The sequence below is a fragment of the Humulus lupulus genome, chromosome 1 (genome assembly GCF_963169125.1).
Source record: "Humulus lupulus chromosome 1, drHumLupu1.1, whole genome shotgun sequence".
Classification (NCBI taxonomy): Eukaryota; Viridiplantae; Streptophyta; class Magnoliopsida; order Rosales; family Cannabaceae; genus Humulus; species Humulus lupulus.
The window spans coordinates 194,184,277-194,202,585 of record NC_084793.1 but is presented as its reverse complement, the minus strand read 5'-3'; the positions used below and the strand labels follow the sequence as shown (position 1 = coordinate 194,202,585).

The 18,309-nt window shown below is 37.2% G+C and overlaps 2 protein-coding genes across 2 annotated transcripts; one reads left to right on the top strand and one right to left on the bottom strand.

The window, feature by feature from the left end:
• Positions 1-4,468: 4,468 nt before the first annotated feature.
• LOC133826006 (uncharacterized) lies at positions 4,469-4,955 on the bottom strand. The gene is made up of 2 exons (XM_062258784.1): positions 4,938-4,955; positions 4,469-4,792 (listed from the first exon to the last, which is right to left on the bottom strand). Exons 1-2 carry the CDS (start codon positions 4,953-4,955, stop codon positions 4,469-4,471), a joined length of 342 nt encoding a protein of 113 aa, XP_062114768.1.
• Positions 4,956-16,265: 11,310 nt separating this feature from the next.
• LOC133825990 (uncharacterized) lies at positions 16,266-17,328 on the top strand. The gene is made up of 2 exons (XM_062258783.1): positions 16,266-16,684; positions 16,776-17,328. The coding sequence occupies exons 1-2, from the start codon at positions 16,266-16,268 to the stop codon at positions 17,326-17,328; spliced, it is 972 nt and encodes a 323-aa protein (XP_062114767.1).
• Positions 17,329-18,309: the final 981 nt, after the last annotated feature.

Genomic DNA, 18,309 nt, shown 5'->3' with positions numbered 1-18,309 from the left:
CAAGGAGAACTCAAAATCTGTTCCTGAACCGCCTGCTGTAAACCAGGCTCAGACACCAGTTGAAGGACGTATTTTGGACTAGGTTACCCCTAAACGAGTTGGTGGGAATAAGAAGACTATCCATAGGGCAAAGAACACTTTGAAGAATTCCTATAGTGCTTTGCAAGATAAGGTTGTGGAGGTGGCAAATTTGGGATTAACATCAACAAGTTTGTTACATGGAGAATCACAACATTCTTAGTTGGAATGTTAGAGGTATTAATAAGGGGGAGAAACAGAAATTTCTGAGCTCCTTTTGTTTTGTTAATAAAATTGGTTTAGGTGCCTTGTTGGAGACCAAACTTCGAGGTGATAAGATTAAGAAGATGATGCATTCTTTTTTCAATGGTTGGGAGGTTTTTTCTGGTTCAGTTTCTAAAGGCAGAATATTGCTTGTTTGGCAGCAAAACTTGGTGGCTATAGATGTTCTGAAAGAAACAAACCAATTACTTCATGTTTATGTCAGGAGTATAAAGACTAATAAATCGTTTTATGTGACTTTTGTTTATGGTAGAAATTCTATTGAGGAAAGAGTGGCCCTTTGGAGAGATTTGTCTAATCTGAGTTTTCCAGCTGCTGCGTGGCTTCTAACTGGAGATTTTAATGCTGCTTTTGAGAGTGCGGACAGAGTGGGTGGTCGTGCGATATCATCCCTTGAGTTAGCTGATGCTCAAAATTGGAGGGCCTTGGGGTTAGTTGACGAGTTGCGTGCTAGAGGATCTAATTTTACTTGGACGAATAAACAGATGAATGAAGACAGAATTTTCTCTCAAGATTGGATAGAGTTTTTAAGAATGAAGATTGGTTGGACATTTTCCCTCATTCTGAGGCTGTCTTCAACTGGGAACTTCACTCTGACCATTGCTACTGTATTATTAAACCAGAAATTGCTGTTAACTGTGGTGTTAAGCTTTTCAGGTTCTTCAATATGTGGACTAAACATGATCAGTTTAAATCTACTGTTATGCAGAGCTAGTGTAGGCCAATGCGAGGGACTGGGCTGGTTTGCTTATGTAAAAAACTGAGCAGACATCAGTTGGTGCTTCAGCGGTTTAACAGGCATATCATGGGGGATGTTGCCCAGAATTTTTCAGTGGCTAAAGAGAAGTTTCAAGCTGCCCAGCTATCCCTGCAGGGTGATCCTCATTCGATTAGTCTTCAAAGAATCGAAGCTGCTGCTGGTGAATCGCTAGAATACCATGCCAAAATTTATGAGAGTTTCCTGAGACAGAAAAGTAAAGTGGACTGGCTGCGGTTTGGTGATGACAACACGGCCTATTTTCACACTTGTTTAAAGCAAAGGAGAGCCTCTAATTGCATCACATCTGTTGTTAATGAAACTGGTCAGAGTATTGAGAATTTTGATGCTGTAGTTGATCATTTTGTGAATCATTTCAAGAAAATTATGGGAAGCAAGAGCATGGCCTCTACTTCTATTCAGAAGTCCTGCTTTGAGCTTGGTCACAAACTGACCCTGGATCAGCAAGTTAGCTTAGTTAAGCCATTTTCTACTAAGGAAGTTAAAGAAGCATTTTTTGGCATTAACTCGATTAAAAGTCCGGGGCCGGATGGGTTTGGCTTGGGCTTTTTTAAAGCCCTTTGGAGCAATTTGGAGATTGAAATCTCAGCAGCTATTCTGGATTTCTTTAAGTGTGGTGTTCTGCCAGAGGAAATTAATAAAGCTACTATTTCCTTAATCCCTAAAATTGAGACTCCTTCTCGGGCAGCGGATTATCGGCCTATTGCTTGTTGTAATTCTATTTACAAATGCATTTCTAAGATGCTTTGTAGTAGATTGGCTTCGGTGCTTCCAAGTCTTGTTAATCAAAATCAAGGAGCCTTTGTTAAAAATAGATTATTGGCGCATAATATCCTTATTCTTCAGGATATTATTAAAGGCTATAAGAGGAAAAACATTTCCCCTAGGTGTGTTTTGAAGATTGATTTGAGCAAAGCCTATGATATGTTAGATTGGAATTTTTTGGAGGATATTCTCACTGAGTTTTGTTTTTTGGCTAAATTCATCAAGTGGGTCATGGCTTGCTTGAAGGATCCAACCTATCTAATCCTTATGAATGGAATGGTTCAAGGGGAATTTAGAGGTCGGAAGGGGCTAAGGCAAGGGGACCCTATCTCTCCTTTATTATTTGTTTTAGCCATGGATACTGTACCCGTTTATTTCAGCAAGCTTCCATGAACAAGGGGTACCAGTTTCATCCTAAATGTAAGCACCTTAAAATTGTAAATCTCTGTTTCGCAGATGACTTGGTTATTTTTTGCAAGGGAGTTCACAATTCAGTTCAGATTATAAAGGAAAGTTTTAATGATTTCTGTTGTGCTTCTGGTTTGACTGCCACCAAGGATAAATCTCAGGTTTACTTTGGTGGTGTGGCTGAAAAAGAGGCTCAAAAATTGCTTGAGGGGCTCCAATTCACTGAAGGTCATTTCCCCCTAAAATACTTGGGAGTTCCTCTTCGAACAACAAGATGGAAGATTGGTGACTGCTCTCTTATTATCAAAAAGATCCAGTCCAAATTACATACTTGGGCGAGTCGGCATCTTTCTTTTGCGGGGAGGGCACAACTAATCAACTCGGTGCTTTTGAGTATAAGAACTTTTTGGATGAGTATTTTCATCCTTCCTAAGAGCGTCACCAAGGAGGTTGATCGGCTGTGTCGGAACTTCCTTTGGGGAGTTAGGGACGGTAACGTTCAGCGGAGTAAATTGCACTTTACTGCCTGGGAACAGGTTTGTCTGCCTAAATGCATGGGTGGTCTTGGCTTCAAGGATAGCAGTACTTGGAATTTAGTGCTTCTGGCCAAATATGTTTGGGCAATTTCTTCTAAGCATGATACTCTGTGGGTTAAGTGGGTGGATTCTATCTACTTAAAGGGGCAGAATTTCTGGCATTATAGAGTCCCTCAAGATGTGAGCTGGTATTGGAAAAGATTAACAAAGCTTAGAGATATCTTCCCTGGTTATAGACTTGATGAGGTAGTCCATCATAGCAAGCTCGGTCTAAATATTCTATATCACAGGCTAATTAACAAAGACAGAGTCTTCTATGCGAATGTGGTGTGGAACTCCTTGACAGTGCCTAAGCACAGGTTCATTTTATGGCAGGCTACTTTGGGCCATCTGTTGACTCGAGATAATCTCAGTCTTTGTCACTTGGAGCTTCCTTCTGTGCTATGTCCGGTTTGTGAAGTGGAGCAAGAGTCTCACTCACATCTGCTTTTTTAGTGCCATTTTTCTCGGCAGGTCAGATCCCAAGTAGAGAGTTGGCTGGGTCGGGGTATGTGGCCGCTTCAATTGGCTGGGTGGCGTTCTTGGATGGATGGTAAGCCGAAGGGTCTGAAGCAATCTGTGCTGGCTACTGCTTTAGCAGCTTCAGTTTACTTAGTTTGGAGGAATAGAAATAATTGTATTTTTAAGTTTAGCTCCTTTTCTGTGGGCTTTGTTATTAAGTTGATCAAATACTTTGTGAGGGGTAGACTTCTTTATCATTCTAAGAAGCATATTAGGACAAAGGATCTAGCTTTTTTTAATAGAGTGGTTCAGATGTAAGGCTTTTTGTTTGTAAGTTGTTTGGTGTGTTTGTACTTGGTTAGTTTGTTCTCAATATATTTTCCTTCTCATAAAAAAAAAAAATTTCTAATTTCAATCTAGCAAAATTTTATGAAGTTGCTAGTTTTTATCTTGAAAACTTTTATTTTGGAACCTTGTTTATGATATTTTTATTTATATTTTAATTATGTAATTAAGGATCTATACAACCTTTTATTATATTAGGATTTATGGTACTATGCATCTTTTACTTTTGTTATGATACTTTACCTGAATATAAAATGAATTTTGTTTTTGTTTTGGTGAAAGAGACTAAAGTATGACAAATGTATACTAAATAGTATTTACTTATTAATACATTCAAATTCATTAAAAAGATACTAAAAGATGAATATGGTAACTAAAAAGTATAATAATTTATGTTTTTCTAATTGAAAGTTGTAGTTGTTTAACTTATTACTATGAAAATTTGAGAAGTTACCGATCGGTATCTTTTTCGACTATTTGTGAAGATAGACAACAAATGATTTTTTCACGCTCCAGACATGAATAAGGGCACTAAAGAGTTTGTAAAATGGTCAAATTAGTGAAAAAGATATTACTCATTAATTGTATCTAAAAAACTAACTTTTGCAAAAGTTACTAATAAGTATCTTTGTCTCTAATCATTACAATAGAGTTTCTAATAGTTCAACTATAAATGTTCAAGCATTCTAATGTAATGTTGATGTTATGCTTTCATTTTCTTTTTGGCAGGCTTTAGAACTGGTTGACTTTTTCAAGATCTTCGGTTGTGTCCTTTTCTTTTGCACCTTCCACATCTGATTTGTATTTTTTATTCCAGTGCACTTTTATATCTTTGTCACTTTGGTCTTCCTACTGGTCTCCTATTTTTTGGTGGTAGCACAATTATTTCTTTGATCTCATTAGGTATTTCCCAAGAGATTGGATCACTTAATGGTGGTATGTTGTCTTTATATGTTGCCATGAAAGCTTCTTTTTTATAGTAGTCAAAGCAGTAGTCATAGAAAGACACATGTCGTTTTGTTAATACAACCAGTGCACGGGAGCAATGCATTTCATCATATTGAAATCTTTGACAAGTGCATGTTTTTTTCTTCATGTCCACAGTGTAAGATTTTGTGAAATCAAGTACTGTGTATATAAGTAGATTTGATGTATCAACCTGTATTAATTGATGTATAAATATTACTTTAGTTGACTTTGTATGAAAAGAGACTATATAGTTTCTTATGTATTTTGACTAAAAAGTATACTAGGATAGTTGACTGTAATTTTGTAGTTATTTTAGAAAACAACATTTAAATTACCTTATACTTAAAGCTCATTTCTCTTTGTCTCCACAACTTTTCTTCTGGTATGGTTGCTAAATTTGTGAATGTGGCAAATGCTCTATTCTTCTGGTCTCAATACCATCTTTGTATGAAAGAGTGGAGACATTCTATTAAAGTTGCAATTGGTAATTCTCTAATCTCTTTGAGTGTTGCATTAACATATTCTAAAATATTTGATGTCATTGTTGAGTATCGTATGTTTTTGCTGTACAACCTTGTCCATTTTTCTATAGGAACTTCATTGAAAAAGTAAGATCTTATATTTTGATCAATGTTCTCTAAGACTGCCATGTACTTTTCAAAGTCAGCACTATTGTAAGCCCTTGAAGCACTATTAAATGCATTTTTCAGCTCTTCTCCTTGTTTCTTGAACTTTGATTTTATGTTTTTTAGCAAGTGGTAGCAACATACACCATGCATTAGGTTTGGGAAGGTTGCTTGTGCTGCCTTCACAATACTATCATGTCTATCTGAAATAATGCATTGGCCTTCTCTTTAACCATAGGATTCTTTAATTTTGTGGAAGAACCACTCCCATGATTCATCAATTTCAGAGTCTACAACCAGAAATGTAAGTGGGAATACATGTCTATTGGCATTTTTTGCATTAGCAATTAGTAATGTGCCTCCATGTGGGTTCTTTAAGAATGTACCATCTGTAAAAATTATTGTAGTACAGTGATTCCAACCTTTGTTTGAAGCCCCTACAATAAAGAATAGATACTTGAAACACCCATCTGTGTTTATGACTAAATATGTAATCATTTCGGTTACAAAAGTAACCAATTAGTATATTATTACATTGAAGAAAGAAGATACTTTTCAGTAACTACCATTTAGATTTAGATACATTTTAGGAATACCTAGGTTGCATTTTTGCATCATGTATAAATTTGATGGTATTTCACTGTATGATTCTTGTGGGCAGCGTCTAACATGTTCCATAGATTTCTCTCTAGCTTTGATAAGAGATTGAGACACTATAGTCATCCACCATATCATCCACAATTTCATTTGGTGTGTAGTTTTTTTTGGGTTTGTAAATTTTTTGTATAACATTCCCAACTAAGCTTCTTTGTAAAACGTGTAACGCCTTACTACCCTAGAGGCATTACCATGTGATTTTAAAATGTGTCATTAGCTTGCTAATCGAGGCTTTAGACTGAATAGTGTGATTAAATAAGACTCATTTAATGAAAATTAAGTATAAAAGTTTCAGACATCTATCAACGTTGTAAAAGTGATACATTGGGATCCCAAAATACTGTTTCAAAATATATTTACAACTCAAAAGTTAGAGTATAGTTGACCTAAGCGACAAAATCAAAAATTCACAACATGTCCCTCAAAACAACCTCAGCCGTGTCGCCCAGGTAGGCCAAACATGTATGCGTCGCTCCATGCCCTCCAACTCATGCTTGGTAGGCCTTTCCTTTGCCCTTAACTACACCATAGAGCACCCATGAGCCAAGGCCCAGCAAGAAAACTCAACATACATAATATATAACAAATCCTTATAGTAAATGCATAACTTTAAACAGATAACACCAACTCTTCACATAGCGGCCTATGTCGACCACGGTGTGTTACCAGGCACCGGGTTCACGGTCTTCATCGAACGAGTGAGTACAACACCCTAGATGGCCATGCCATGGCAGGCTGCATTTAGCATGCTTGTTTCCATTCCTGGCCTTCGCCGATCAATCATAATCACGAAAACATGGCATAACAATTATAAATATTCATACATAACATTAAACATAGATAATTGGGACATGCCCTGCAGGATCCCTAAATCTGAGCTTTAGTGGTAAAACCTAGTCACAATGTAATAGTACATAACCATCACATTCTAAATCAATTTTAAATCTTCGGAATAATAAACTAGCCTTCGAGACCTCGAATTCTACAAATCTGGGTAGTAGTATCCTTCCCAAGTCCTTATAATTAAGTTCTTGAGCTTAAAACTCTTATCTTCCAAAACCCTCCATTTGCACCACGGCACCCTCAATTAGAGCCGCGACACCCCAACAATTAGAATCGTGACCCTCTACATGTTAAAGAGCCTGACCCTCAATTTCTCTAGACACGCGCTGCGGCGACTTACCCAGAGGCACAACGCTAAGGCGATTCAGCGAATCCCCAAGGCCTTCTGAGTTCATGCTGGTCGCGATGCTCAAGAACAGAGCCTGGACGCGACCCGACGAACCTAGTTTTTCCCCAATATTTTCAGATTTCTATACTCCAAAAAATCGTTCAACACATGTTCCAATACCAGAATTGAGTCCCGAAACACTTTCACTACACCTAGAGCAGTACATAAACCCGAAAACCAAACCAAAAACCTCATCACAACCTAACTTAATCACTTGAGTTTAAAAACCCTAAATCACAAAAAAAAAAACCTAGAGAAATTCATGAAGAAAACTTGTTCTAAACCTTACCTCAGTGATGATTCCGACCCTAAGCTAAATCTCCAACACTTTCAGCTTCAAATCCTCAATTCCCAGCCCCAAATTATGAGCTTTTCCTTCAAAGTTTCCCAAAACCTTCCAAGCCACCAAGAAAGAGAGTGATCCATGGAGAGAGAAAGGGGAAGGGCTGAGAGTGTGTTTCTTCTCATCGGTTCTACACCGCTAAAGCCTAAGTTATCCCTTTGCACCACAATGACCAAATTGGCCCTAAATTAAGTCTTAGCCTTTTAATACCACCAAGGGCAAATATGTCATTTGCCATATTCCCGCTAATTCCTCGAGTATTCTTATAAATTCTCAATTAATCCCGACATACCCAAATAATCACTAAATAACTACCTTCTACCCGGTTTATCCCAAACACACGCCAAGTTCCCAAAATACCCCTAGGTTTACCCTGAGCCGGGTATTTGACCCCTTTGTGACTATTTCGCTAATCTACTCCCTACGACCGCCTCAGATCACACATCTCAAATATATCTCCACAATACTGGGGTCTTAGCCATAACACACAATTTACATTGATGCCCTCAACAGGCCAAAATTACAAATATGCCCTTATTAACATGAACGGGCCCACATGCATATTTAATTCACCTAAACATGCATATCTAGTCATATAATGATTTAAATTGAGTAATCACATACTAATAGACATATATCACAATATAATCACGTTATAATACGATTAAATCAATTATTGCCCTCCTGGCACGCTAATCAAGGCATTAAGCGTGATTCACAAATTTGGGGCGTTACAAAACGCCCTTATCTATTACTTTATAAAAATGTCGCTTTTCTCACATGTATTAGAAAAATACTATTTTAAGGAAAAGTTTAGTGGGGCCTTGATAAAACATGCAATTTGAGCCCATTAGTTTGGGATAAAAATATTATGCCTTTATGCAATATTTGGAAATAGAAGAAACAAAATAAGTCCCACTAAAAAAATTTGAAACACAATCCATAGCATAAGTTTCTTAATTATTCTTGGCACTCATCTTGAATGTTATTCATTCATAGGACACCCTGCATCACACATCTGCCTAGACGTCGGAACCTCCCACATCACTGTGCGTGCCAAGAAGAATCCTATTGCCTACCTGAAAGGGGAAAGTAAAGGGGTGAGCTAAAAGCCCAATAAGGAATTACAACAAATACAACAACATTCAAGAAAAAAACCACAAAAAGAGCATATTTGTATCGTAAACGCATGGTGAAACATATCATATTCATACTCTTAAATCATAGTCATAATCATAAATCATAATCATACATCATGTGATCTTGGCATCCCTATTGTCCATGTCACATCAAGAGGTAACTAGCAAAAGCATAAATTGGTAAACCCTTCTTTACGAAGTAAACAAGATCTCAGGTCCTCGAAGAACCTCGGTGTGTCCGCCCTATGAGCTACGTTACATCCTTAGTAACTCATTTGTTATGTCGCGTTCAGTATGTTAACAACCTACTTCTTTTACATACAACATACAAGCAACCATAACAACAATTTATAACATGATGTTATAACTCATACTTTTCAAAACACTTGATCTACCATAACATATGCTTTCGATAACACTTTAACTTTTACAACATAACAATTCATACCTTTAATAACACAATTCATAGAAAATTATAACTTCCTTACCTGAGGTCCAAGCAAAAGTAATGTGCGGGTACGTCACAATGAGCCTATAATCATAATCAAACGTTCGTTTTTATAATTGTATAAGAATACACATGCCCAACATACATAATCCACATGTGCATGGGCCATGCACACGTGGCACAAGTTCCGCTGCTACTCTATTCACAAAACAACGTCACATAAAGTCATAGAGAATAATGCCAATTCTAACAATTAATCATTCATGGTTACAACACAAAAATCATACATTTGAATAACAGACGTACGTTTGAACATAAAAATGTACCTACATGTAACATGCATACGTGAGTGTGTTCTTAAAATTAACATTGAAGTTGATAATTCTAGTTCTTCATTTTATAGCCATTTTGTTAAAAATTCAACTAGTATAATATAATTTGCCACTTAAATTATTACTTCATTATTCCTTTAAATCACATAGTTGTCATTCATAATCTTTATTACAAAGATTTAATTCATTATCTTTAATTTTGCTTAAAATAATAATCTCATTTATTATTTAATAACAATTAAAAGAATGTCACAAATTTGTAGTTACTTATAGTTATTAAATAAATTCTTTGATCACCTTTAGAAATAATTTTAATCAATTATTTTTTAAATAAAAAAAAAACTGCATAAGTATAATTCAGAAAATACATATTTAAAGTGTGGAAAAATCACATTTATCATATACATAGCCCGTGTTTTACATTATTTGAACACATGCTTTACTTATTTTATTTAAAATACATTTTCTCTAAATAAACCAAAAATTCCAGCAAGCTTTTTCATTAATTAAATTCACATAATTGCACTAAAACCATATTTTCTTTCACAAAACATAAAAAAAACTACATGTATATAATTTGATAAAAACCTCATTAACATGTGAAATAAAATGACTTTTGTTTACATAAAATCAAAACACTACTTTGAGGCATCACTTGTGCATTTTAAAATCATTGATTTAACATCATCATCAAATAAAAAAAAAACAGCAAGCATAAAATCACATAACATGTTTAAACAATGCTTTTAACAATTTAACAATTTACCATAACACTCCCCTACACTTCTACACAACAATATTACATTTAGCATGAAAATTAATCAACACAAAATCAAACCCCTCTAAACATTACCATACTCATAAGGTCGAAACCCACCTAGATCAATGTTTCTATTTCAAAGCACAAATAATTGATAAAACAAATCAATTAAAATAAACATAAAAAATTCAAACACTAATTATGACCCTATACCGAAACCTTCATGATCAAACATGACAAATCTCTTTTGCATTTTTACAAGAATATTTAGGAGGCAACATTAACATAAAAAAGGTCAAACCAAAATTTAAACCCTAGCATGTATCTATTAACATTCTTTCATCCTTTTACATAAATCATTAGATTCAAAATAATCATGGAAACATAAACATAAGATCTCATTTACCTCATACATTATGTAAGCCCAAAGTTTCCTTCATGCTTGTCTAAATACCCATACACGGCCAAGCATACACAAGGACACATAAACAAGCCCACACACCTAAGCCACTTACAAGAATATAAACTTCATAGAAAATATTTTATAGAAACCACTCATACATAATCTACATGCATATTTCCTTTCATGTTCATATGGATTACAAGATAGAAAACAAATTTCAAACATTAAAAAACATAACCGATCTACCAATAAAACACACACCAAGATTATATCCAAGGAGATCATAGCAACAACAAAAACAATAATAAGGATTGATGTTCCATTGCCTCCTTTGATAGAAATCAAAGAACTCAAAAATAACTATGGTCACCTTGTAACGCCCTGGTTACCCCAGAATAGTTATGGTGAACGGTGAACCGGAAATTTGACTCATTGCCTGAGTCCTTTGGTTAAAAATGTGATCTAAGTGTTGTTAACAGGTTAAGGTGAAAACCAGTAAAAAGGAAAAGGATATGTTTTATTGATACATAAAACTGTTCATGGGCCCACAAGAACATTTACAGGTTATTTACAACTCAAAAAGGTCATTACTGTTCCAAAATCTCAAACCCCGCCGACCTAAGCGGCAAAAATAGGGTAAACCCCCTAGTTCCTCTAAGAACTCCTTGGCCGTGGTGGTCAAGCGGCCGCATATGTACACATCACCACCTAAGCTCTCCACTCAAGGCTGGGTGAGCTTTTCTTTCCCTTTACCTGCACCACATAGCACCCATGAGCCAAAGCCCAGCAAGAAAACATAACATTATATGTAAACATCATCAAATGATTATCATTATAATCACACTTAGCTCAAACCTTTCAAACAGGTGAGTGAAAATAACTTGAGGTCCTGTTAAACCATCCTGAGTGACTGACAAACAGGTCACTAATTCAAATGGAAGAGTGGCTGCTAGGTAAGCCACTAGCCTTTAACAAGTTATGGTAAACCATACTGAGTGACTGACAAGCAAGTCACTATTTCAAGTGGAAGAGTGGCTGCTAGGTAAGCCACTAGCCTTCAAGCGCTTATATTATTCATCGACCTTGAGGTCGGTCTGGCATTAATGCTCTTTGAGTCATTCAATGCAGAAAGTCAATTAGATCTAATCTTTGTTGGCTTGCGTGGATCATGCTAAGGCCGTCCTGACTAATGAGTTAGCATAATGTGACCAGTGCCCAGTACCACTGCCGAACCTGACTAATAAGTCACAGCTTCACAGTTGATACTAGAACCTTTGCCAAATCTGACTAATGAGTCAGTACCATGCACAAGTGAGCAACATTTGCTAAGTATTACACAATCAATTCATGTCCACATTCATACATCCAACATGCCTCTTGAACAACCATGCATGTCATGTTTGGGGTGTAGTTTTCTTACCTTTGGTTCAAGCGAGAAATAATAACAAGAACGACTCCTAAGAACTATCAACCTTTGATTCCTTGGCAGTCACCTAATCACAACCAATTATAACCTCAATTAATGAGAGTCAACATGGATAGGGTTTTAACCTAAGCACCACTCTCGAGACCTTGAAACATGCCCACACGGTGAGTGGATTCGATCCCGAACCTTAAGGATTGAAACCCCAAGTCAAAAACCCTTAAAAACACTGAAAACGGGACTTTGAAGGAACAGAGTAGTGCTACAGCGCTCAACCCCTAGCACCCCAGCGCTATACTCAGAACCCCCAACATGCCCACCTGTCTCCTGTGTAGCGCCGTAGCGCCCTAAGGTGGGCACTATAGCGCTACCTCCAGCACTGAAATGCCCTGAAACGCCCTTCTTCATCTCCTTCGATTCCCACCTGATTCCAAAGCTTCCACAACCCATTTTTGATGCCAAATGAACCCAAAAACCATCCTAACGTACCCCAAACATCCCAACCATAGGAACCCTAGCCAAAACTCCCAACAATACCAAAGTCTCAACCTAGAAATCACAGTTGGAAAACAAAGCTAAAATAGAGCAAACCAAGGAATTCTATGGTTAGAAACTTACCCAAAGCTCAGCTTATGAAGCCCTTCAATGGAGGAACACACCCCCAAACTTCCAAGGCTTGCTTCCTAAGCTTGAATCCTCAAGATTGATTCAAAAATCACAAAGAAAACTGAAGGGAATATGATACGGGAAAGCTCTCAAACGTGCTCTGTTTTTCTACCTCAACCTCAACCAAAAATGGCTTATATCTATCCTAGGGGTGAAATGACCATTTTACCCCTAGGTCAATTTAAAGTTTCTAAAGGCTCTCAAGGGCATATCTAGTATTTTCCACCTATCTCGTTAATCATAATTAACGCTCTCCAATTCCCGCTATTCTCGATAATCTCAAACACCAATAACTCACATCCCGTTACCCTTTAATACTCGGTAATGCTCTAATCATTAAAATCACCCCGAGACTCAACCCGAGCCCCGATCTTAAACCTGTTGTGACTAGACTGCTAATCAACATTCCAAGATCGTCTCATGTCGAATGGCTTTGAACAAACCGACATTATAATGTGGTCTCAACATATATCACCAACATGCATACAAATATGCAATTATGCCCTCAACGAGCCAAGTTACCAGCACACCCCTGTAATTAAAAATGTGGACTCGCATGCATACATTTAACATCATATTATAATATAATCCACATATACATGCATTTTATCAATTAATGGCATAATTAAATAAGTATGGCCCTCCCGGCCTACTATTCTCGCCATTAAACCATAACGGATAATTCGGGGCATTACACACCCTATTTGATTGCTAGCCTCCAACACCGTATCATAATCACCAAAACATTAGACCAACAAAAAAAAATTCTCATATCAATCAACATAAGAGACTAAAGAACAATCTTACCCTTGTAGGCCGAAACCCTAGGCCAATACCTCCCTTGTGCTCTTGTGAAATTAAATCCTAGCATCACCATGAATTCCACCAAACTTAGAACCAGTTAGAAGAGCAAAAATGAAACCATAAACCTAAACACATACCTTAGGGAATTCGAAGTCCTTATCTTCCCTTCTTATTTCATTCTTCTTCCTCTCCATGAGCTCCCTCTCCCTCTCCCTCTTCCTTTCTCTCTCTTTGCACGGCAGCCACTAGGAGCTCCTCAAACCCTACCTTTTTCTTTTTATAAGCCTAATAGTTGACCCATATGTGTAGGTGGGAAAATAGCACTTTCCCAAATTCTACTTCCCATGATTTTTTCCTTCAAATCAATTTAATCATGGATTGATTGTCAACCCATCTAATTAAGGTGAACCAGCATTCCTTTGCTCTTCCTTTCCCACACGCCTACACCTTCTCTCTCCTTTTCCTATATATTTCCCATATTTTCATTATTTTCCTTTTCTTTTCTAAATTAACTAAAAAAAAATAAATAAATGATTAATTGATAGAAAATACACTATGCCTGGAAGTCAATGCATGCGTACCATGCATACCATGAACATGCACAAACACAAGTGCTCAAGTGCATCTCTACCAACCATGCACCTTGGTGCACACAACCAAAACTCATGAACATACAAATTAAAATAATTAAATAAAACAACTAAAAATATTTTAATTCACATAATTTCTACCAAACAATTGAAACAAATAAAAAAATTCCTAACACTTAATATTTACTAATAAAAGTCATATACTCATGAAAAGCTTGTGACTCGGTTTGTTCTCTTCCAGGGCGAAGAAGAAGAAATTGATTCGTAAGCCTGAGATTCATATCGGAGAACGAGATGATCTGTTGATTTACGATGAGCAGGCTCTGATTGTTTTAGTTCCTGAGGGTTTGGCAACTGATGGCCCTGCGGCTGATGTTCAGAATACCATGGATGAGGTTAGATCTGAGGGTTTGAATCTCATTATTGAAGATGAGCGATTGAATGTAACTAACGTCACCTATGATTCCGATGCTAAGGGAGATGGTATGGATATTCCGAGTTTGACTGCTGCTTCCTGGGCGGATAAGGTGGATGAAGGGGATTTTCAGACTTTGGCTCATCGTCAATGGCAGCAATTCACGGCAAGTAAGCTCTCCTTTTCTTACCAGAAACTTTAATTTACTGAACCATTGCTTAGAGATGGTAAGAAGTATGCTAAGGTTGATGTTGAAGAGGTAAAAGTTCAATCTGCGAATTGGAGTTCGGTAGTAATTTGTATGGTCCTTGGTGCTAATCCTTCAATGGCTGTCTTTGAAGGATTCGTCAAAAGAGTTTGGGGTCATCTAGGGATTGCTCAAATTGCTAGAATGACAATTGGGCTAACCATGGTCAAATTTAATGATGATGCTTCGAGAGATCAAATGTTGTAGAATGGTATACTTCAATTTGATAGGAAACCTGTTATTATCCGGCCATGGACAGCTGATCTCAGTGAAATTCGTCTAATTCGTTCAGTTCCATTATGGATTCGATTACATGCCCTAGGGCTTCAGTATTGGGGAAGTAAATGTCTTAGTGCACTTGTGAGCACGATTGGTAAACCGATTATGGTTGACAAGTTTACTAGGGAGCGCTCAAGAGTTCAATTTGCAAGAGTTCTTGTGGAAATGGAAATAACTGATAATCCTCCTAGAAATATTCAGTTTCTTAATGAGCATGGCCAGATTATGGAACATGGAGTGGAATATGAGTGGTTTCCTATTAAGTGCAAGGTTTGCTCTGGGTTTGGTCATTCTATGGTGGATTGTGGTAAGGAGCTAAAAACACAGTGGGTTAAAAAGGATACTGTGGCTAAAACAGAGGCAAAGGAAAGGAGAGATAAGGATTCAGATGAACCTAAAGATGAGATGCCTGAGGTTTTGCCTAATGCTATAGGTACAGAGGGTGTTCCGGTCAAGAATTCTAAGGGAATACAACTTCCAGCTTCGGCTAATGTTGATAAAGCAAATGGTACAAATGAAGGTAAGCAAGGGCAAACACCAAAGCATGTGGCTACTCATTCTAAACAAGGACTAGTGGCAGGTGTTAGTTCTCTTTCTCCTGGACAAGAGCAACAACAGCAGAATAAATTTGAGGTGCTTCAAGATCAAATGAAGGGTAGAAAAGAAGGTAACACTGGCTCTACTTCTTCCTATGGACAATTGCAATATTTTGAGCTGGAACTTGAGAGGGCTTAATAGTTCTAATAAACATGCTTAAGTCTTAGATTTATGTAGCAGGAATAAAATTGGAGTTGGTGGTTTTTTAGAAACTAAAATGAGGGGGAACAAAATTATGGAGTTCATGGAGCATAAGCTTCCTAACTGGGAGTTTTACTCTAGTCTGATCATTGAGGGTAGACTTCTGATAGTTTTGAGGAAGGTTTTTGTGAGGGTTACAATTCTGGAAGAATCTCATCAGTATGTTCATTGTTTTGTTAAAATGGCTGGTGAGAGGCAAGATTTTTATGTTATATTTGTCTATGGGTACAATATAATAGAGGGGAGGAGGATTTTATGGCAAGGGCTACACAAGATATCACTCTCAGATAAAGCTTGGAATATTTTAGGGGATTTCAATGCCCCTTTCTCTGGTCTGGACAGATCTGGTGGGAAACCAGTTTCTGGTTTGGAATTGGCTGATTCTCTACAATGGCTTGCTGATACTCAAGTTGAGTCTCTTAAGAGTATTTGCTCCTATTTTACTTGGACAAACAACCAAGAAGGTCCAGCTAGAATCTATTAAAAAATTGACCATGTGTTCATGAATGAGGATTGGCTTGATATCTTTCCTCATTCTATGGCTGTGTTTAGATGGGAAGTAGTTTCAGATCATTGCTCGTGTGTTGTTACTAACTTGCCTATGGAGAAGGTGGGAATCAAGCTGTTTAGATTTAAAAAAATTTGGACCGACCATCCTGGTTTCAAAGAAGTGGTTATGAGTAGTTGGAGGGTCCCTGTTAAGGCGATTGGGTTAAGCACTATATACTTAAAGACAATGAGGCTGAAGCATAGATTAAAGAAATTTAATAGAGATAACACTGGCGATATAGGTATGAACTATCACTCAGCTACGGATGCTTATCAGGAAGCTCAATTTCAAGCTCAATCTCATCCTCGAGACTACAACTTGCAAGAGGTAGTGAAAGTAGCTGCTGAAGCTTTAACTGTACAGGAGCATATGTACTATAGTTTGCTAGCCCAAAGAAGTAAAATTATTTGGATTAGGAAGGGCAATATGAATACATATTTTTTCCATGCTTGTTTGAAAAAGTGCAGAGCTGAAAATAGTATTGCAACCTATATTACTGAGCAAGGTAGTGTCTCACTTTGTTGAACATTTTAGAAGTCATTTGGGTAGTCCAAGTTTGGCTACAGGCAGGATTGATTTGCACTGTATTGAGATGGGTACCAAGCTCTCTATAGATCAGCAACTGCTGCTTTTAAAACCCTTCTCTCGTAAGGAAATCCGAGCTGCTTTATTTGGTATTCCCATCACTAAGTCCCCAGGACTAGATGGCTTTGGTTCTAGTTTTTTCAAGGTCTTATGGAAGAAAATTGGGGATGAAGTTTGTTCAGCGATTGGTCAGTGTTTTGACACAGGGCATTTTCCTTCTGCGCTTCATGAAACTACTCTATCATTGGTCCCTAAAGTCACTAATCCATCCCGGGCAATAGACTGCATACCTATACCTTGTTGTTCTACATTAAACAAGTGTATAGCTAAACTGTTATGTTCTCGTATGGCTTTAGTCCTTCCTGATCTCATTCAGCCGAACCAGGGAGGACCTTATCAAGAACTATGGGAGGACCTCTACTTCGCATAGATGTGCCATTAAAATAGATTTAAGCAAAGCATATGATACAGTCGATTGGCAGTTTCTTGAGGATCTTTTAAGGGCCCTTTGTTTCCCTATGAAATTTATAGGTTGGATTATGGTCTGCTTGAAAAATACTTCTTACTCTTTGCTTATGAATGGTCGAGTTCAAGGTAGTTTTAAGGGTAAGAAGGGGCTGCGTCAGGGTGATCCTATGTCTCACCTTTTGTTTGTGCTTATCATGTAGTATTTAACTAGGAGCCTTCAACTAGCAGCTCAAAATTCTAAATTCAGATATCACCCCATGTGTAAGAGCCTTAAGCTACTCAATTTATGCTTTGCTGATGATTTGATTTTGTTTTGTAGAATTTTTCCAAACAAATTGTAGTAATGGATAGATTGTCCATGTATAGATTGTGGTAATGGATCAAAAGGAAATATTACCATAATAAAGAATCATGTATTTTGTCGGGGATTCGATACAAGTTATCGTACATAGTATTGGCATGAGAAATTGTAATGCCCCGAAATCCTTAATGCGGTTTAATGGATGGATTAGTAGGCAGGAAGGCCATAACTGTTTAATTATGCCATTAAATGAATATAGGCATGTTTATGTGAATTATATTATAATATGATGTTATACGCATGCATGCGGGTCCACATTTGAATATAGGGGTAATTTGGGAATTTGGCTCGTTTAGAGCATATTTGTATATTTTCGGTGCATGATTGTGATTAGCCACATTATAATGTGGATTTGTTCGAGTTATTCGGCATGAGACGATCTTAGAATATAAATTATCAGTTTGGTCATAACAGGTTTAAGGGGCTCGGGGTGAGTCTCGGGATGTTTTGGTGATTAAAGCGTTATCGGGAATTAGAGGGTAACGGGATAAGAATATTTAGTATTTGAGAATATTGAGAATAGCGGGAATTGGAGAGCGTTAAATATGATTAACAAAATAGGTTGGAAAGGACAATTTTTCC